General features: G+C 44.0%; 1 protein-coding gene across 2 annotated transcripts in view; it reads left to right on the top strand.

Annotated features, from left to right (window-relative positions):
• Positions 1–22,321, top strand: part of DARS1 (aspartyl-tRNA synthetase 1) — a 195,319-nt gene that overhangs the window by 103,444 nt on the left and 69,554 nt on the right. For both annotated transcript variants that reach the window (XM_033945564.1, XM_033945565.1), the window contains 3 exons: positions 7,895–7,987; positions 15,144–15,246; positions 21,803–21,905. In XM_033945564.1, the coding sequence (XP_033801455.1) occupies positions 7,895–7,987; positions 15,144–15,246; positions 21,803–21,905 (299 nt within the window). The remainder of the gene's footprint in view (positions 1–7,894; positions 7,988–15,143; positions 15,247–21,802; positions 21,906–22,321) is intronic.

Consider the following 22,321-nt stretch of genomic DNA (forward strand, 5'->3'; position numbering starts at 1 on the left):
TTCTGTGTGCTCGTTCCAAGCGTATTAACCAGGGGATTGTTACTCTCGAACGGACCTTACGTTTGGCGAAGCAGTCCTTTTCTCTTCACCCTTCTCAGGAGACTCGAGACTGTTATCTGTCTACTCAGGTGGCCTTGAACTCCCTTCTTCATTCTCGTTTCCAAAAGAGTAAAGTCTTTTATCAGCATCGTTTTCATCGTTATGGGAACAAACCAGGACGCCTTATGGCTTGTTTGGTTCAGGCTACGACTGGGAGGAAACCGATTCTGTCTTTGCGGACCCAGGGCGGTGGGGTGGTGTCTCAAACTTCTGATATCTCCGGGGTTTTGTTTGATTTTTTTCGTCAGTTATATGATGCTCTGGACGAAGCTTCTTTGGAGATGGTGACAGACTATCTTCACTCTTCTGGGCTTCCTCGTTTGTCGGAGACTGCAATTTCTTCTCTTAATAGTCCGTTCCGGACAGTTGAATTAGAGTCTGCTATTAAATCACTCCGCTCGGATCGGGCTCCAGGCCCAGATGGATTCTCGGGTGACTTCTATCGGATCCTTTCTCCTTCTCTTTATGGACCCTTGTTGGCATATTTTAATGCTGCAATTGCCCGTGGTTCTTTTCCGCGATTTGCGAATGAGGCCCTTATTACTTTGCTTTTGAAGCCGAGTAAGGATGCTGATTTGCCGGGGTCTTATCGCCCCATTTCTTTAATAAATGTTGACCTCAAGCTCTTCGCACGCATGCTGGCTGATCGTCTAGCTCCTCATTTACCACGGCTCATCCATGAAGATCAGGTTGGTTTTGTTAGGGGCCGCCAGTCTGTCCACAATGTCCATAAGGTTCTTTTTGCTCTTGCGCAGTGCCAATCTCACCATATTCCGACGTTATTTGTTAGCCTGGATGCATCCAAGGCGTTTGATAGCATTCACTGGTCGTTTTTGTTTCGCACCTTGGAGTATGTAGGGCTCGGAGGGTTCTTTTTGGATGCTGTGAGTTCACTTTACTCTAATCCGCATGCTTCTCTGCTTGTCAATGGGACCCGCTCAGATTCTTTTCCTATTCTTCGTGGAACCCGACAGGGTTGCCCTCTTTCCCCTCTTCTGTTTCTTCTTTCTTTGGAACCCTTGTTATGCACGCTTCGGGGGTTCGCGGAGGTCAGAGGTCTCTCGGTTGGCAACTTCGAACTTAAGACTCTGGCGTATGCAGATGATATGTTCTTAATTCTTACCTGCCCTGAAGACTCTCTCCCGGCAGCTCTGGATCTCATTTCTGAATTTGGGTTTTATTCGGGGCTATCCCTTAATTTGGATAAATCCTTGGCCTTACCTTTTCCACCGGATTTACGTACTTCCTGGAGGGGTGCTTTCCCTCTTCGTTGGGCTGATTCCGCATTACGGTATTTAGGGGTTACCATTCCGCTAGATTTATCTGATCTGTACCGGTTAAATGTAACGCCGCTGTTTCAGGCTTTACAAAATAAGTTACACCTTTGGGAATCTCTTCCTTTTTCGCTTCTGGGCCGGGTACACTTGTATAACATGCTCTTGGTTCCCTGTTGGCTTTATGTTTTTCAGGTCCTTCCCCTTTATTTGACTATTCGCGATGAGCGTAGACTGGAGCGACTAGTCCAGAAATTTCTTTGGGCTGGTAAGAGACCTCGTTTGTCTTATAAGCGGGCGGCAACTCCCTGGTACAGAGGTGGTTTGGGCTTATTGAATCTCCGTTATCTGACAATTGGTTGTGGCATGCGGCATATTAATGACCTCTTTCGGGGTACTTCAGCGTTCACTAACACTTCTCTAGAACTTACCTGTTTTCATTCTGCTCACTTTAGTGCCTATCTACATTCTGTCCCTTCTATTGTACCTGAGTCTCTCTCTCTGAAAGTATTACATCGACCCTTGAAGAAGGTTTGGCGTTGGGTCTGTAAATTTCACGCTCTCTCTTCCTCTGTTTCTCCCTTTCTACCTCTTCGCTTTAACGGTTCTTTCCTGCCTGGGATTGATGGGCCAAGTTTTGTTCAATGGGGAACGAAGGGCATTCATTATCTATTTCATTTGGTCAATGATGATGGTACACCCAAATCTTTTGCTCAATTACAAGCCGAATTTGATATTCCCCCTTCAGACTTTTTCGCTTATATGCAAATCCATCATTATATTTCTTCCTTACCTCCTAGCTCCTTGCAGGCCTCCTGCCAAGAGTCGTTGTCCATGGCCTTTACCATTGGTTCGCAGGAGCCGGTCCCTCTCAAGTTCCATCATCGCCACTTGAAAGATGAATGTCCTTTGTTTGACCACTCTCGGTTGCGAGATGCTTGGTCTTGTGATCTTGCTGTAGATTTGCCTTCGGACATACTTCTTCAGGCTGTCCGACGTCTGCCAGCATTTCGCAAATATACCACCTTTTGGGAACAACATTTTAAATTGATTTTTCGTTTATATATCTCTCCTAAAAGGGCTTATTTGGCTCGCTTTCGTTTAAATGCAGCCTGCCTTCGCTGTCAGGCTCCAGAAGCCAGTTTGGGACACATGTTTTGGACTTGTCCTCAGGTACAACATTTTTGGACTACTATTTTTGCTTTTGTTGAGAATCTTTGGCATGTTACCATCCGCAGCTCACCTTTGCTATTGTTTGGGACTGTTCCTCATTCCTTTCCACGCTCCAAAGGCGTTGCAGCTTTTCTCAAGTGGTCTATCCTGATTGCTTTGAAATGTATCTTGCTGAAGTGGCTAGATGCTGATGCTCCGGACTATTCCCTTTGGAGGACCCGCATGATTGCTCTCTTGATGTGGGAGCGACGGGATGTGCCTGATTTGTCCTCTCGCCAGGGCCGCCTTTTCCAAACTACTTGGGAACCCTTTTGGACTACTTTGACCCCTCTGGCTCGAAGCCGGATACTTAATTAATGCTTTTGTAATGCATATTTCTTTTGTTTTCATTTGTGTATAGCTCGCTTTTTGTTTCTTTTTGGTAATTGGTTCTTGGAAGGAGGACCCAGGGGTGGGATTGGGAGGGGTGGGGGTGTATTGGGTTGGGTGGGGGGAGGGAGGTTCTTTGGGGGTCTATTTCAAACTCTTTTGAGCTGGTTTTTGATCTTGTATCACTCTGTTGTTTTCTTGATTGCTCAATAAAATATATTTAACTATAAATTAAAAAGATGGAAAAGAACAGGCTGGGGGTTAGTGGGAGTGAGGGCACAAGGGGGTGAGTATGGGGTAGACTGGGAATATTGGGGGTAGTGTTGGAGTTTAGAAAAGAGATGTGAATGGTGAAGGTACGAGTTGTAGAGTGTCAGTGATTGTTCTGTTTCTCCCTATTGCATCCCATATAAAAGTAGAAAGAAGGAGAAAAATGGAGGGAGAGAGTGTGTAATTAGGAATGTTACTAAGAATTTAAGGTTCAGTGCTATAAATGGGTCTTATGATTTAAGTGCCCTATTCTATAAGAATAGTAATATGCATAATTGTTCTTATAGTAACATAGTAGATGACAGCAGATAAAGACCCGAATGGTCCATCCAGTCTGCCCAACCTGATTCGATATTAATTTTTTTCTTCTTAGCTATTTCTGGGCAAGAATGCAAAGCTCTACCCGGTACTGTGCTTGGGTTCCAACTGCCGAAATCTCTGTCAAAACCTACTCCAGCCCATCTACACCCTCCAAGCCATTGAAGCCTTCTCCAGCCCATCCTCCCCCAAATGGCCATGTACAGACCATGCAAGTCTGCCCAGTACTGGCCTTAGTTCAATATTTAATATTATTTTCTGATTCTAGATCCTCTGTGTTCGTCCCACGCTTCTTTGAACTCCGTCACCGTTTTCATCTCCACCACCTCTCTCGGGAACACATTCCAGGCATCCACCACCCTCTCCGTAAAGTAGAACTTCCTAACATTGCTCTTGAATCTACCACCCCTCAATCTCAAATTATGTCCTCTGGTTTTACCATTTTCCTTTCCATCTATATACAGTTTAATACTAGCATAAGTGGACAGTAGTGCACCTAAACTTGCCACTGCTCCCTTTCCCAACCCATGCTCCACCCATGCCATGCATGTGCCCCTCTCCCCCTTACAAATAGCTGTAGTGAGTATAGCTGATCAGACTTCACCATCTGCAGACCACATGGAAGGGAAGAGTGTATAAGAGATTGCCTCTTTCAGCATCGAATGAGCCACATTCCACTCCTCAGTCCCCCAACATATATATGCTCCTCCATATAGTATTAAATCCAATATATTATACAACCGCATAATTCCTTGTCCCCTTCTCCCTACAATGGGTATAGAACAGAGCTAGGACACTTCTCTCTAAGTCTTATCATACAAAACAGTGTCCACTTCTCGTGTCATCTCAATAACAGCAACATAAACCCTCTCAATACAAGGCATATCATGAAGTGATATAGACTTCGACAACTATTTGGTCAGAACACAGAGCAAATCTACCATTCGAGTATAAAACCTACATAAGAAGAACCTCATCTAGAAAAAGGCAACATCGTAAATATGCTGTGGTCTTTTAGAGTATCGATACACCGGTGGGAAAACTGAATAAAAGCCAGGTTACTACAGATCATTAGGTAGAAACTGTATGCTAAGAGAATACCCAGCCTCGGACAGACACAGATACACACACCAAATAAAACCAAAAGTGACTCCAAACTGAAAATAGAAATACTGTCTAAACTCAAATATAAACTGAGGTAATATTTTTCCTCTAAAAAAGGAGGAAAACTGTTAAAAGTATTTCTCTTTCTTCTTCCCCCACCATCTGGGAACTGGCTTTGTTCCCAGTTGGATCAATGAAGGCATACAAAGAGAAGAGAAGATTGCATGTCACTTTAATTGTCAGAACTTGATGATATTCTGGTCCAATAAATTGGGAAGGGTCACAGATTCCATCAGCTCTTACTTCAGGGCATGTATATGCATAGCTATATATAAAAAAATACCATTGAAAGAAATGAAATTGAAGAGAAAAGATTCACTTATTAAAGAAAATTAGATATGATTATGCCACTTAAAATAGAAACATGATGGCAGAAAATGGCCAAATGGCCCATCCAGTCTGCCCATCCGCAGCACCCACTATCTCCTCCTTTCTCTAGAAGATCCCTAGTGCTGCCTTTTTATATGACTTGTTTTATCTCTGAAGCAACTTGCTCTTCTCTTCAATTCCTCTGGAAATGGCCAGATAACTTCTTTTGTAATTCTCCTTGAACCGCAAAGTATTGGCGGAATAGAAATCACTAATGTAATGTAATCAGAAATACATAAAATTCAAATGCACTTAAAATTATTCTTCCTTGATTATAAATGAAGGAGTTTGCTCAAATAATCCTTTCTTGCGCATAGGTTTTGTCTAATCGCAATGTGCAAGAAAGGATTTTGCAGCCTAGATGTTTCAGTTTTTATTACCATCTGCATAATATTTTGCTGGAATTATCACGATTACATGTGTTACTCCTGACCAGTGTTCTCTCTAAGGTGAGTGCATGAGCGATCGCTCACTATTTTCAGTGGTGTCGCTCATACGCTTTCTCCTGTTGCTCACTCGAGGGCGGGCGGAGGTGAGAGGAAGCGGCGGCGGCCTGTATTTTAATGTTGAAAGATGCAGTGGCGGCTCCTCTCAAGATCCCCGACTGCATCGGACTTCCGACGCAGGTGGGGATTCATGAGAGGAGCCGCTGCCATGTCTTCAGTGTCGTACCAGGGGGGGGGGGCGGTCCACCCCGGTTGTGCACCCGCCCTAAGGCTGCAGTCGGAGAGGAAGTTCGGGCCAGCCAATCGCTGCCTGGCTGGGTGGAACTTCCTCTCCGACGGCAAAATTGGCGTCGGGGGATTGCTGATCGGCCCGGTGGGAAGCAGAGAGAGCTTGGGGCAGCCGCAGCAGTGGCGGCTTTGGTGCCTGTTTCCCCCGATGGTTGCTGCGGTGGCTTTGGGGCCTGTTTCCCCTGATGGTGGCAGCAGTAGCTTTGTGGAGGGTAGGGAGAAAGAAAGGGGGCAGGCAGGGAGACAGAAGGGAAACAGAAAAAAAGAAAGGGGGCATCAAGAGAGAAAAAAGAAAGAAAGGGCAGGGAGAGAGGAATAAAAAGTTGGGGGAGGGAATGAGGTCTGGAGGAGAGGAAGGGAAGAAGATTGGATGCACAATCAGAAGATGAAAGTGCAACCAGAGACTCATGAAATCACCAGACAAGGTAGGAAAAATGATTTTATTTTAAATTTAGTGATCAAAATGTGTCTGAATTTATATATGCTGTCTATATTTTGCACTATGGCCCCCTTTTACTAAACCGCAATAGTGTTTTTTAGCGCAGGGAGCCTATGAGCGTCGAGAGCAGCGCTGGGCATTTAGCGCAGTTCCCTGCGCTAAAAACTGCTATTGTGGTTTAATAAAAAGGGAGGGGGGTATATTTGTCTATTTTTGTATGATTGTTACTGAGATGACAATGCATAGAGTCATCTGCCTTGACCTCTTTGAAAAAAACCCAGAATAGGAATGATAATTAACATTTTCTCAGCTTATAGTGTGCTTTGTGTTTTTTAATTTTATTGTTGGTAGATCATTTGGACTTGGTCATTTTAAAGTAGCTCGCAAACCCAAAAAGTTTGGGCACCCCTGAACTAGAGCGTTGAAGCTGTGTATTTCTATTTTATCCCCCCTTTTACAAAATTGTGGAGTGTTGTTTAGCACCAGCCGTGGTGGTAGCAGCTCTGATGCTCAGAATTCTATGAGCATCAGGGCTGTTACCACCGTGGCTAAAATCCACACTACAGTTTTGTAAAAGGGGGAGGGGTTAATTTGTGATGACATATTCCATACTAGGCGAAGGTGTTTTCTGTGTTCTGTGTGTTCGAAAGACATAGTTTTCTGTTAGGAATGACGGTGTAGGATTGATCTGTGCTGGTCTGGCTTGTTTAGTTTTACAATGGGTGTATTGATGTACTGCTCACTGCAATATATAAGATGCTGCCTTTTCCTAGGTACTCATGTGTGACGTGTGGTTTGTTACTAAAAATCATGTTTTTCTTACAGATGGGGGGGGGGGGTGCCAAAAAATGATGGGCCCCGGGTGTTACATATGCTACGTACGCCACTGTATGTAAAGATACCAGAAAGCTGGCGTAGCAAAAACTTTAAGTAAATTGTTATTCTTCTAAGTTTTGAGTATTTAACCCTCCCACAATCTCACGGGCACTCGTTTCAAGTTTATTGAGATTTTGATTTAAACGCAATATCAAATATTTTCAATGCGTATAACAAAAATTAATTTGGGGAAATAAATAAAACCATTTGAACAATAAACATACAAACATATCCATAGATGATTAAAAATACATAAGGATTACAAGGATAAACTACATTTGTTTAAAAATGCGTCCGTGTCTGCTCATAAATTTGTGGAGTATGTAACTTGTCGCTCATGCATATTTTTTTTTTGCACACACCTCATCAATCCTTAGAGGGAACATTGCTCCTGACACAGTCTGAGAACGAAATATGTACATGTCAGTTTTTATTTCTGATTATATCCACCTTTAAAATTTTCATGGTAGGGCAAGCTTCTACGAATTTTCTGCATTGCCCTGCCTCTGCTTTATTTAGCTGCTTGATAAGACAGCATATTAAGCAACCATTAAACATAACAGCCAACCTATGGAGTGGAGAGGAGTCCCTGCTCTGTCTGTTAGGTAGTATAGCACTAATCCTTTTGGATAATTTATTTTTCCTCTATGTGTAGAACTGTCTTCCCACAAGTGACATGGAAAATATTTGCATTAATTTCTCTTGAGAATCATGTAGACCCCGAAATTTAAAAAGAAGAAGCAAAAACTTTGAAAATTTTTCACTAATTTATTTAAATTTGTTTTATATTTGTCTTATTCTTAAAACAGACCGTATTTTAGTTAGAGTGAAAGACCTTACTGTGCAAAAAACTGACAAAGTGGTATGGATTCGTGCCAGAGTACATACGAGCAGAGCTAAAGGTAAGTTATTGTACTATTTCAGCACCTATGTTCTTCCTCCTGCTATTCAAGGGAAGGCAGTGCTTTTCTGTTGCTCCCCGATTCTAACTTATTTTTATTCATTGATAGCAATTTAAAGATTTTACTTCCTTTCTCGGTGGATTGCAGTAGTCTTAAGTGGTTTGCTTTTCAGATGCTGTTTTAATACTGTTATCTAGGGAGTTTCTGGCATTTGAGGAGGCACTTGGGTCATTTCCAGGGCTTTTATGATTCATGGCTCCGTACGATTAAGGGAAGCCGTGCTGAAATCAAAACTGGTATCGCCTCTCCTCAAGATAATTGTAAGGGTAAAACAAAAAAAGTGAAGAAAGGAAGCACAGATTTCAGAATTATGGTGGTAGCAGTATCTCTGCTCTGGTGAGGCTTGATTTTGTTGTTGAGAGAAATGCCAGCTTGATTGTAATAGAACTCAGCATATGATGCTAGTCAGTTAGCAAGTGTCTACTTCAATACCATGTTTCTTCACATTCAAAGGAGACAAAAAGCTGCATTCAGATAATATAAAAATATAAAGTTATCAAGAGATCACAAAGATTCTGGGGGCCATTATGGTACAAAGTTTTCACTGCATGTGATAAGGAGTGCGTCAATAAAACAAGCAAAAGAGAAAACCAGAACAAAACATACATACATACAGTAATACAATAAATGATGGCAAATAAACATCATCATGGTCCAACCAGTCTGCCCAACAAGGTGGCCAGAACAAGGTCCAAGCCAATACTGTAAATCCACCCAATAACCTGGAATGAACTGTGGCCAAAATATAACCCTTGCCTGTACTGACAACACAGAAATAGATTTACATTATTTTTCCTTATCGATTTAGTGAGCACTCAAGCTGAACAGATTCATTAAAAAATGTAATTAGAATCGTGAAATCTAATCAAGTAAAGAAGCTAGTGCAACAGCGACCACTCGAGTCTTTAACTGCATGCTTGAGTTGCACAAGCCATATCGGGAAAGACTTGCACATTGCTACCACAACAAAGGAAATATTTCTTTTTAAAATATACTTTTTAGTACTCTCACAGTTACACCAGAAGGGTGGCTCACTCTGTAAAGCTATCCTGACAAGTTTGAGAGAAATCAGTTAAATTAAAAGTTCCTGTGGAGACGTCGGGCTCACCACCTTGCCTATTCACCTGGAGATCATTTCTAGGCAATTTAATAATTAGAAATATTAATTTTGTCAGCATCTGATAGAATTATGACTTCTTTGAGATTTTCTAAAGACTATCTCAGCCAACAGTAATGAACAAATAGGAAAGTTCAATAAATGCGTATTCCATTTTCTACTTCTAAACCAGTTCACCATAGCCTCTAACTAAACTATCTTTAATACCAGAGAACCCAGCTACATGTGGCATCCCAAGTCACCAACTTGGATAATCTACTTCCTGTGTCCTCCAGCTTCGAAAACAGCTCAATGTCCATTATATGAAACTTGTAATTTTACACATTTGAGGAAGTCTTCCATTCCACAAACCACCTTCCAAACATCTGCCAGTCGCCTCTTTAGCAGGGGCAAAATGTTTAATAGTAGCCCCACTGCCTCTATCTTTGTTTAGGCATTAAGACTTGTGTTCTTGGATCAGTCCAAAAGGGGGCAGATTTTCTGTAAAAACACACATACATGCGCACGCATACAAACAGGAGAACCATATTGGGAAAGCCCTGAACGCACTAGACTCAAAGAAAACAAAGGTGAGGATGGAGGTGTTGGCCTTTCCCCTGAACTAAGGAAGGTTGCAGACTCTGTACTGGGAAGCAGAGTCCCCACTACTGCAGGGACTTTACTATAATATGACTGTCTGTAGCAATGGCGACCCCAGAAAGTTCAGAAATAGCATGTTTTAACTTGTCCTTTCATTTGCCTATATTTCTACAAATATCTGAATTCCAGTGATAGTTGTGGCTCTCTTAGGCTTTAGAAAGGCCCCTTTGGACAAGCCCCTTCAGGCATGCGCCTGCAGTTGCACACCACAATGACACTTGATAATTCAATGGGCGCCACAGATGTTTCAGGCCAGTGCCAGGAAGTCTCTCTCTCAAGGGATCCTCCAAGTATCCTCCTCATACCTCTCCCTAGAAAATTAGGGATTTAAACATAATTCTTCCCCCCCCCACCCCGCCCTTTTATGAATGAAATAAAAATCAGAACAAGAAATGTAGGTTTGATGTAACTCTCAGGGAGTTATTACAGAAACCTGCTAATGTGTACCTTTTGTAAGTAAGTGGACAAAATCCATTAATATGATTCAAGCACTTGAGGAGATAAAATTATTTACATCGTTATGGCAAAATGTCACTTTTTAACAGCATGCTTCATTGCACAAGGATGAACAAACGAAGGGTTTATTGTAATTAGCTGACATTAATGCAACACATCGCTTGCCATGTGTAAAAAGCTGCTTCGTTCAGTTCCTTATTGGTCTTGAGATCCAGTCCTAGCCTATTTTTGAGCAGTAAGATCGTCAGTGCTAATTGCATTGATACATTGAAGTGCTATTGGCCTCAGGTAGTCTGTACTTAACTGTGGCAGGATTTTGGTTACACATGACCACTGCTTTTTAGAAAGCAGTGAAGTTAGTGCAGAGCTGCAAAATATGCTTCCTATTAATTGAAAGAGACCTGCCTCCTGTGCATTTATACTATGGAGGTATTTAGGGCCATACTCTGTAAACGGTGCCTAATTTAATTGCTTTACTTGGCGTGGTAATTGACCACGTCTAAAACCAATTAAACACTCATTTTATAAAAAATTAGGTGCCCTGCCAGTGTAGGCACCAGAATCGTGCCTACAGCATGGTGGCTTGCGGTGCTTAAGTTCAAAGTAGGCGTGATTACGGGTGGAGATGACTTTAGGCGCTACTAGGTGCAATTTTCCCAAAAACGTTGGCACCAGTAATGTAGGCCTTTAAAACCCTGCACTACGTTACCAGCATCTAAATTATTTTCTAAGGCACCGGTAGCCGCACTTCTGTTAACAGCGCCTAAGTGTGTTTGGCACACAGCTGGCGCCATTTTAGGTGCCGCTTACAGAATTCGGGTCTTAATGTCTTTACCATATATCCCCTTTCTCACCTTTCTTTCAAAGTATACAGGTTTAGACTTTTAATCTTTGAAATTGTCTCAAGGGTTAGCTAACACATTTTTCCTTTATTTTAGGAATGTCATTTCAAAATCTCTTGCCTGTATTCAGTATTTTCATGTCACCTCTGATCACACTGCATAGTTTAGGCCTAAGTTGCTTTTATTGTACTGATGTACAGATTACTGCCTAATGTATAACCAGCCATTTCAGATCTCCTTCCACTTAATTCTAGCCTTGATGCTATGACTCCTGATTGTATCAGTATAAAGCAATCCATCTGTCTTAAATCAGCTATTTCTGCAGAAGTTTACGACTCCAGTCTTATCCGCCTATATCCCTAATAAGCTTCCTTCTAGTGCAATGTGTCTAGGGTTCATAGACAACCCCGCGAAAGACAAAGGCGCGCGCCAACAACTGAGCGCAAGACGGAGGCGCGTGCCGAAGAAAATTACAGTTTTTAGGGGCTCCGATGGGGGTTTTTGTTGGGGAGCCCCTCCAGTTTACTTAATAGAGATCGCGCCGGCGTTGAGGGGGGTTTGGGGGGTTGTAACCCTCCACATTTTACTGTAAACTTAACTTTTTCCCTAAAAACAGGGTAAAAGTGAAGTTTTCAGTAAAATGTGGGGGTTACAACCCGCCAAACCCCCCACAACGCCCCCACAACGCGGCGCAATCTCTATTAAGTAAAGTGGGGGGGTTCCCCCCACGCCTCTCCCCGTCGGAGCCCTAAAAACAGTAATTTTCTGCGGCGCGCGCCTCCGCGCTGCGCTCAATTGTCTGCGCGCGCCTTTGTCCTGGCGCGCTTTTGGCATGACACCTGTGTCTAGTGGTCCTGAACACTAGGGTTATGCATCTGAACCAGCAAGTTGTTGATCATCTTTTCAACCCCGCCTCCTTCCCAGGGAGCTGCTCCTTCCCCCTCTGTTTTTTGTGGGTTTTGTTTTTTTTGGAGGTGGGGTTGCAAGCAAATTGCTCAGAAGTATTTCTGCTCTGCTCTGTGGTTTTATTATTTTTTTCTTAGTGTTCAATTGGAGGTTCAAAGTGCCCAGAGTTCCTACTTGTTGGGATCTCTGCCTGAGAGAAGACGCAGACTTTCATTGCAGGAGTCTGCTGCTAGCAGGATCAGCCCTCTGAGACACCTAGCTAGCCAGCCTGCTTTTGTAGTTTTTGAGCTCAGGGGCCATCCCCTGCATAGCTTCTCACATTCCTGATTTAATCAGAAGCTTGAGCGCAGGCTGTTTGGCTCCTTCCTAGCTTGGCCTGGATTAAAAGTGGACTGGCTGCATAGTCTTTTCCCCCTTCGCAGCGTGAGGTTTTCTGGGGGTTGAGGCTCAGTTCAACCTCTGTCCAACTGGCAGCCCAAAGACTAAGTTCATCCAGCAAACCTGTGAAGCAGAGTAGTTCTTTATTTGTCCCAGCTGCATTCCTATGCTGAAACAGGCAGGGAATTCCCCTCAGCATGCACCCCGACTAAACAAAGACACAAAGCTTGACCAGGAGGTTCAGTCTGACATAGTTGGGGGGGGGGATGGAAAGTTCAATTTCATCCCCAAGAGGCAGTTTCTCTAGCAGAGTCTGGTTTTCTGCATGAGAACAGCGGTCAAGAAGCAGTAGTGGCCCAGGACCTGGGGGAAAATGCACCGGCTGCTCAAAGCCTCTGCATTCTCAGGCATTATTTCTACCTCACTACAGGAATTGAAGCTGGAAGTTCCTTCAACCCCCTTGTCGCAGTGCTCAATTATGAGCAGCTCAGTTGATCTAACCACGTTCTTTCCCTCACATCCGGACATCGCAAAGCTGGTCACGAACCACTGGGAGTCGCCAGAAGGGTCCCTGCAAGTGGCTATCACTATAGCCAAGCTTTACACGATAGCTCCAAATTTCCAAAAGCTGTTTGTTCAGCCAAATGTGGATTCGTTTTAATGGCACAGGTCACCAAACCAGCCTCCTTGCCTAGTGAAGGAGGTGTGATGATAAAGGATACTTGGGACCGAAAAGTGGACGTGGCCCTCAAGAAGCAATTTGAAGCTTTGACCCTAGGGATTAAGGTGGCAGCTATGGTTTCCTTTCTAGCACATGCTAGCCACACCCGTCTCTCAAGTCCCAGCCTCAGAGAACAACGAAAACCCTAGGGATTCAGGTGGCAGCTGCGGCTTCCTTTCTAGCATGTGCTTGCCACACCTGTCTCAAGTCCCAGCCTCAGAGGACAACAAAGATTCCCAAATGCTCCTATCTGGGGTGAATTTATATTGTGGACTCTATGATATCATAAAAGTTATGAGCAAGGTGTCAGTCTATTCTATCTCTGCCTGGCGGATACTCTTGATCAATCAGTGGGCAAGAGATTCAGCCTAGAGAATGACACAGGAAAAAAGTTTGTTCCCGTCTCTGCCCCATCCCCGTGAGCTCGGTCCCTGTCCCCGCCTCGGTCCCTGTCCCCGCCTCGGTCCCTGTCCCGTCCCCACAAGTTTTTTTTTATTTGATACGATTGGATTCACTTTCTGTGACATGGCTTTAAAATAAACTAGAAAAATGGATTACATGAATTGCATCATATCCTCCTCTGCCCCTAGCTGCTCCTCATCAGCTGTATGCTTTACCTGCTCATTCAGTTGTTCATTGGTTTTTTTTTTCAAATGTCCTGGTGGGTTTATTTTGCAGCCTCTTCACCCACTCTACCCCCCCCCCCCCCCCATTTGCCCTCCAACCCCCTACTAGCGCTGTCAAGTGTAAACAACAAACAAAAAAAGACTTTTCCTCTCTCTTTCGGGTCTTAGCTCATTCTCACTAATACCAGCGCTGGCAGAATACACATTTCAAATCTGGCATATTCTAATCACAAAATAGAAAATAAAATTATTTTTTTCTACCTTTTGTTGTCTGGTCATTTTATTATTCAAATCACGTTGTTTCCAGGCTCTGGTTTCTGTTTGTTTTCTGTTAAGTCACTCGTCAAAGTCTCCTGCCCATTTGACATGCTCTCATCTTCCATCTCTGTACCTTCCCTTCCCCTCTCTTTCCTCCTCCGTGCATGTCCATCCCTCCTCCCCCCAAGGGTCAGCACCCTTTCTCCATTACGCTCCAGCCCCTAGTCCAGTGTCTCTCTCTCTCCCTTCCCTCCAGCCTCCCTCTACCCTATGTGGCTAGTACCTTCTCTTCTCTTCCCTCCAGCACCCCTTGCCGTATGTAACCAGCATCTACTCACTCTTCCCTTCCCACCTGTTCCAGCCTCAGCCAGTCAAATGGACCCCCCCCCCCCCACACACACACACACTTGCGAGTCCAGCATTCTCTCTCCAGCTTCCCTCCCAGGTCCTTCGGCAGCAGCGGCAGAAAGCATCAACCACCCCCCTGCTTGGGTTCGACAGTGGTAGCAGTCCCCCCCTCCCCCGCAGGTCCTACAGTGGCAATAGAGGGACCTATTCATGCCTTCTCAGCTCTCTCTGCCAATCTTCACAGGTCTGCTCTTAGGCATTACCTCTGCTGGAGTCCTTTGTTCAGATATAGTAACTTCCTGTTTCTATATCTGAAGAAAGAGTAGATCTGAATCTGCAAGTCCGTTTTGTTTTTTTACAAATCAATTTGAATCGATTAAGCTGAAATGAGTCGGTGAATCGATTTGAATTGTGAATTGGGCAGCTCTGTGAGGGACAGGCAAGTTCTGCAGGATATCGAGGAACCTGGCATTTCCTAGAGATTGATTATCTTAGAGGGAACAGTGCATGTATCTCTTGTCATAGACTGGTATGACCAGTCTTATAAGTAAACTTTACACTAGACATTTTGTCTTTTACCATGTTTTTTGTAGTGTTACAAAGCAGTAATATAATTTGAATATATCCCATTTGAGGAAGACTGGTTCTGATAATCTTTTATCTGAACACTGTATAAACCTCACTCAGATGTGTTACTTGGTTTTGCTAAGCATAAATATTTCTCTGTTTTAATTTCAGAGCTGAACTATTTCTAAAAGATGCTTCTTCTCATTAATATGCCCGCTTTGAATTTGTCTCTATTTAGGGAAGCAGTGCTTCTTAGTCCTACGTCAGCAGCAGTTTAATGTCCAGGCTCTGGTGGCAGTTGGAGACCGTGCAAGCAAGCAGATGGTTAAGTTCGCTGCCAAGTAAGTAAGCAATTATATCCTGTTGTCAAAGTAAACAATGGTGGGAACCAAGATTCTCAGCGGCTGAGACCATTTTCACACATTATCATCAATGCTTCATTTGTTTTAAAGACGTAGTTATTCAAATGGTCAGCTCTCTATTGCACTGAATACATGCACTTTACAAAAGATTGAATGGAGCACAGGCTTGAAATTCATTCTGAACTGCTGAGGTAGACCTCCCTCTATACACTGGCCACATTACTTTCATGCTGGGTATCAAAACCCCTGGCAGCCTCAGAATAGCAGGGCATTTTAAGGTTTTGGGGCATCAGGGCCTGTACTGTATATTTTTCTTTCCATTAAGTAGCAGGCCCATACTTGAGCAAAGATTTGGACAGAAAAAAAGTTGAACGGCCCTGTTCAAAAATAAACTTAACTGTGCAAAAGTCCGAAGCTGACAGAGTGCCAGTTTGACCCTTAGAATTCAGTTCTGGAGCAAAAATTCTTATTGTGACATAGGAATGCTAGCATCTCAATTCCTTTATGTTTCAGCTACAATAATAATATCCAACACCTTTAAGAGTGACCTTATAGAGTATGCAAAGAGAAGTATGATGTCAGCTGTTAACATGTTGGTGCACAGTACCGGGTAGTGCTTTGGATTCTTGCCCAGAAATAGCTAAGAAAAAAAAAAAATTAAATTGAATCAGGTTGGGCAGACTGGTTGGACCATTTGGGTCTTTATCTGCCATCATCTACTATGTTTGGGGTTTTTTTGTTAAACATGCACCAAATTGCATTTAAAAAAAATCAAACCTGTACTATAACTATGACAAATTGTAACCTGTTAACTATATATTATGTATGGGGAGAACAGGATAGAAGCGAATTAAAATGAAACTCTACTGTACACATGTAAATTTATAACTCATTTCTCTATGCATTATGTGTATCAACCTTGTAACCCATTCTGATCTCGTTGGGGAGGACGGGATATAAAACGAACCAAATAAAATGCCCCTGTAAGGCAAACACCATGGGCAGATTTTATCTGCAAGGTTCACCATGCTAATCGGAGCAAAACTACCTGCTTTGATTAGGCAGATCCCTTTCTTTAGGGCTTACCCAGACAGTCAGGTTTTCAGGATATCTACACTGACTATGCACTGCCTTCTTGGAAGGCAAATCAATCTCATGCGTATTCATTGTAGATATCCTGAAAATTCAACTGGCTGGGTGTACCCCGAAGACTGGGTTGAGAATCACTGTCTTAGTCAATAAAGGATGCACCTGGTTTTTGTGTGGGTACTATTTTAGGAAAATTTATAAAGAGTAAAGGTAAAGACTCATGGATTTAATATGCCTCCTTTCAAGTGCAATAGGCACATCATTCTTGTAGGTTGTGTATTTCTGATAATGAGATATAGTGTAGAGCAGTGTTCTTCAACCTTTTTACACCCGTGGACCGGCAGAAATAAAATAATTATTTTGTGGACCGGCAAACTACTAAGACCAAAATAAAAAACACATTTTCGCCCCGTCTCCGCAAGCTCGGTCCCCGCAAACCATCTGATCCCATCTGCACAAGCCTCAGTTATGATTTTATATTGAACGTATTTTATTAAAGTATAAAAAGAAACAATATTCTGTACAATTGTCATTTTATAAATATAAATATTCAGAGCAAGGACCAACAAAACCCCTGTCTCCCCTCCCCTTCACATATATCCCCTCTACTATCAAGAAAACTGAACAAGCCAATTATTACAGAATGCTACACAGAAATATCATAACAGAATACTGCAGTCACACATGATAGGAATAGTGTTAGGCTTTGCAGTCCCCAGTTATGTCTCTAGCAGGATATATATTTCAAATCTGATATATTGTAATGACAAAATAGAAATACAATTATTTTTTTCTACCTTTTGTGGTCTCTGCTTTCATCTTCTTTCCACTCTTCCTTCCAGCGTCTGCCCGTTCCATCCACTGTCTGGCCTCTCCTCCTTCCATATGTATCTGACTTTTTTCGATGCCCCTTTCTCCTTTCCATCCAGCCTGTGCCTCCTCTCTCCTTTTTACATCATTCATTCCAGCTTCACTGCTTTCTTCATTTTTATCTCTCCTACACCAGATCTAGCATATTTATCCCTCTCTCATTTCTCTGCTGACCCCCTTTCCAGCATCAATCTCTCTCTACTTTCTCATTCTTGTCTCTCCCCTTTCCCTCCTCTAATCTCCCTGCCAGCTATTTCCTTCCTTTTTACCTTCTCCCTTCCCTCCTATCCAACAGTAGCTCTCTTCCCATCCCTTTCCCTCTTCCCCTCCCAGCAGCATCTCTCCTTCTACCTCCCTCCAGGTCCAGTAGTAGCTCTCCCTTTATCCATCAGCTTCCCAGCCTCCAACAGTGGCTTCCTCTCCTTCCAGCAGCTCTCAGTACTTGCCTGCAGCAGTGATTTCCTTAGGCAGCCTTGGGTCGTTGCTGCCTCTGAGGAAGGGGAAGTTGCCAAAGTGAATCACTGCCCTGGTAAGTACAAAACTGCTAGGAGAGGAGACAGCCACTGTTGAAGGGTCCCTGCACATTCGCGACCCCCCCCTCCCAAGCCGGTAAAAACAGCTTTGCATCGCAGGCCCTGCCGCCCAAGACGAGCCGGAGGCCCCTATCCGCCGCATCCTGCACGTGGGCAGACTCTCAGCACAGACGCTGCTGATGGCCCCAATCCACACGCTGCCCCCCACCGCGCACGCTGACCATCTCCCTTCTACTTGCCGCTTCCCCGCGGCCCTCTTCGGCGACTCGGCAGGGGCCGCGATCAAGACAGGCTGCTGACGTCGGGACCTTCCCTCTCTGAGTCCCGCCTATTTTGTTTCAACTTCCTGTTTCCGCATAGGCAAGACTCAGAGGGAATGCCCAACGTCAGCAGCCTGTCTTGATTGCCCGAGGCTGGGAGGAACAGAAGATTTCCCCGAACACCACCAGGGCAGGAAATTTAACAGCGTCCATCTCGCCGGCCCTGCGCGGACCGGCAGGAATTTTCAGCGGACCGGCACCGGTCCGCGGACCGGCGGTTGAAGAACTGTGGTGTAGAGAGCCTTATTTACATTTTTTTCTGCTCCAGTTCAGGGCCGGTGGGCCCTCGCTGAGCAGAAGTGGTCGATCAATTGCCTGGAGCTTCGGGTGATCCGATTGGCTTTTTTCCACTTCAAGGCTTGTCTCAAGCATCGAGCCATCCGCATCTTCTCAGACAATGCCATGGTGGTCGCCTACATCAATTGCCGGGGGGGCACCAGAAGCACCTCCCTGAGCATGGAGGCCTAGTTTCTTTTCCGGTGGGCAGAGACACCTCATGGCACTTCAGCTGCGCATGTGGCCGGAGTGGACAATATCCAAGCAGATTTTCTCAGTCGTCAGACTGGACCCCCAGTGAGTGGTCTCTGTCCCGTAGGGCGTTCGACTGCATTGTGGAATGCTGGGGATGTCCCACATTCGATCTCATGGCATCGGCAGCCAACAAGAAAATGGATCGGTTTTTCAGCCACTGTCACGAGGCTGGCATCGAAGGCTAGAGGGTTCTCTAGTTCAACCCTGGCTGATGGAGGGTCTTCTGCATGTCTTCCCTCCATGGCCCATGATAGGCCAGCTGTTGAGAAGAATAGCCACCCACAGTGTTTGGATTATTCTCAAGGCACCTGACTGGCTGAGGCGCCCGCGGTGTACCAAATTGGTGCGGCTGCAGCTCAACCAGGAACTCAGACTACCTTGTCATCCTCGTCTCCTCACATTGGGCCCAATTGCACTTCAGGAACTGGACCGCTTTGGTCTTATGGCCTGGCTATTGAGCACACAGCCTTAGTTCACAGGGGCTGTTCCTTAGCTGTGATTGCCACCCTTCTCCATAGCAAGAAGTCCACGACGGCGGCCTAAGCAACAGCTTGGAGATGTTATCACTTATGCTGCATCCAGAAACTCACTTATGCTGCATCCAGAAATTCACTTATGCTGCATCCAGAAATTTGTCTGTTCCCCGAATTCTGCATTCCTCCAGGACGGCTTGACCGTGGCTTCTCTCAGGGTACAGCTTGCCGGTTTTTCCTGTCTAGGCTCCAAACCTCTGAAAGGCTTCTTAGTCTCTCATCCAGATGTCGTCCATTTTCTGAGGGGTGCGCTGAGACTTCGGCCTCCTCTGTAGTTGCCTTATCTGTCATGGAATCTCAACCTGGTCCTTCCCTCTTTGGCTCCTACCTTATGAGCCTCTGGAACGTGTATCCTTAATGGACCTCACAGTTGATTCTGTCTTTCTGGTGGCCATTACCTCTGCCTGCAGGGTTTCTGAGCTTCAGGTTCTTTCCTACCTGGATCCCTTTTTGCATATCACAGATTCCAGCGTGATTCTGCACACTGTTCCCTCCTTTCTTACCAACTGTCTAACACATTAATCAGGAGGTCCAGCTTCTTTCCTTTACTTCCTCTGGTTTGAAGTAGCAAGACCGGGTGTTGCGGTCCTTGGATATGCACAGGATCCTATTGCAGTACTTGGAGGTCACGAACGAGTTTTGTGTCTCTGACCATCTGTTTGTACTGGTGGGTCCTGCCTTCAAGGGTAGGCCGGCTTCCATGGCCACCATTTCCAAGTGGATCCATATGGCTATTTCCCCTGCTTACATAGGCTATTTCCCCTGCTTACATATGGCTATTTCCCCTGCTTACTGGTAAGCAGCCCCCCACACACACACACTTCTTTTCGATGTGGGCTCATTCTACCAGAGGCATTTCTTCCCCTTGGGCCGAATCCTTGGCTATCTCATTGAAGGAGATTTGCAGGGCTGTTACCTGGTCCTCCTTTCATACTTTCACCAAGTTTTACCAGATTAATGTGCTTTTGGTTCCTCCGTTTTGGCAGCAGGTTCATCAGTCCCACCCTGACTCTATGGGACTGCTCTGTTACATCCCACTAGTCCAGGAATAGAATGGGATTGCACAAGAATGGAAGATTAGGTTTTTACTTTTGCTAATCTTCTTTCTTGTAAATCCACACTTCTGGAAACTGCTGATTTGCTGATTGTCTGTCTTTACAAGTACTAGTAAGCTGGATTTCTAATTTATTGACCAGACTTTCTAAGTGTTCCATCTGTGTGTGTTTGGCACTTTGTCTTGGGCTCCCCAGTTCCAGCGCGCCTTCTGTCGGTGCAGGCTGTGTCTCCTTATAGCACTGTTGTTTTTATTGTTCAGGTTCCTGATGTTCTAATGGCCTGTTTCAATTGTTCTGGTTTCATGTTATGAGCAGATTAGAATTATTGCTCAGGAAGCATCCCTGTACCCCTCTCTTTTGCCTTAGTCCTCTTCAGGTGTTTCTAGCTGCTTTGTCACAAACTGGATTCCTGGAGGGCAGTCCTGAGGTAAGAGGGGAGGAGCTCAAGACTCTGTATAATGAGCTCCCTACAAGCTATTTGGCAACCATAGGAAAATAACCCACTAGTCCAGGAACAAAGTGTGGATTTTCAAGAAAGAAGATTAGCAAAGGTAAGAACCTAATCTTTCATTCTCTCCCCCACCCCTGACAACAGTAACCAAAACTCCATGGTAGTCTACTTGACCTCCACTATATGCCATAAAAAGAGGAGGAGGGGGTCCAGCGCCCCGAGGAAGACCGCGCCCAGGGCGGACCGCCCTCTTCACACACCCCTTACTATGCCACTGGTTGGAGGGCTTTTTGTATGCCTATGACTGTGTGTATGGCAGCATTGCATTTGATATGTTCATTACGGCCACTTTATTCTGATGATTTTTTTTACGGTGAAGATTGGCACTAGCTCACTCTGACAGTATCTCATTTCAACAGTGTATTTGAAAGCATCGAACATTAGTGTATGGCCATTAATTCAGAAAATGGAAAATCAGCCATATTCCAGTAGCATTAGAAAGTGGCCTTAGCACATTTTGAGAAGCCCACAAAAGGGCACATTAAAGCCACTTTCTACCTCAGCTTTGTAAAAGGACCCCCTATGTGTATTTTATAAAACGTTCTTTTTTAGAGAACCTTTTAAAAAATGATATTGCAGTTTTACAATTACATGGATGGACCTATACAACTGTTTATCAGTCCAGGTGTCTTATACAAAAAAATGGTCTTGTTGCTTAGCTAACTCTTGAAGTTAGCCAACTGAAACCTTTTGAAAAATGTCCCCCTCCCCAAATGTGTATTTATATTAAGATGCGTACTATTTTTCAGGGTTCAGAAATTGTTTGGATAGTTTTTAATAAACCTTTCAATTGAAAAGTAACTTAATACACATCATTCCCAACTGTCCCATCTTAAGCACCCTTCTGGCATTTAAACAGTACCAGTAATTCACTAGCAGATTCATTTTTTTAAAGCTTAATAAAGCCATAGATTTATGGCTTTTGAAGCACTGCCATGTAGCATTCTTTGTTCCTACTTCTTTTATGCCTTCTAGGCATTTATCTAAGAAGGTCAAAGGGCCACAAGAGTGGGAAGCAGAATTTCCAGTGTACAGTTGAATTATTGCTAAAATTAAATGCATTATTATTAAATGCAATTGTCTTTACTAACAGTATCAACAAAGAAAGCATTGTGGATGTAGAAGGTGTCGTGAGGAAAGTGGATCAGAAAATTGAAAGCTGTACTCAGCAGGATGTGGAGCTGCACGTTGAAAGGGTAATCCTACTGTATTGGAAAATAAAAGCTATATTCAGTTAGTCTCTTCTGACAGTCTCAAGTTTGACTTTTTATTAAATAAAGTTCTTACTATATATGGTAATGGAAATCAACACTTTCTTATTACTTGCATAAGAGTTTGTCAGCTCTATCTGATTGATTCTTTGTTTCATTTTTGCGTTCTCAGGCCAGGATTTTCAAAAACCTGCATTAAAAAACAACGGTCTGCTAATGCAGCCGTTTCGATACCGAATCTAAAAACCCGAGACATTCTTTAAAAATCACGCAAGCAAATGAGATCGGCGGACAGCAGCAAAGATTTCCTACATTTGCATGGCCTTAGGCATCGAGCCAGTCAAAGCCCTAGGACCCTTCCTGATGCATCCGGGGAGGGGCCTGAGGCTCTGATTGCCCCA

Source organism: Geotrypetes seraphini, chromosome 5 (genome assembly GCF_902459505.1).
Source record: "Geotrypetes seraphini chromosome 5, aGeoSer1.1, whole genome shotgun sequence".
NCBI classification, from domain to species: Eukaryota; Metazoa; Chordata; class Amphibia; order Gymnophiona; family Dermophiidae; genus Geotrypetes; species Geotrypetes seraphini.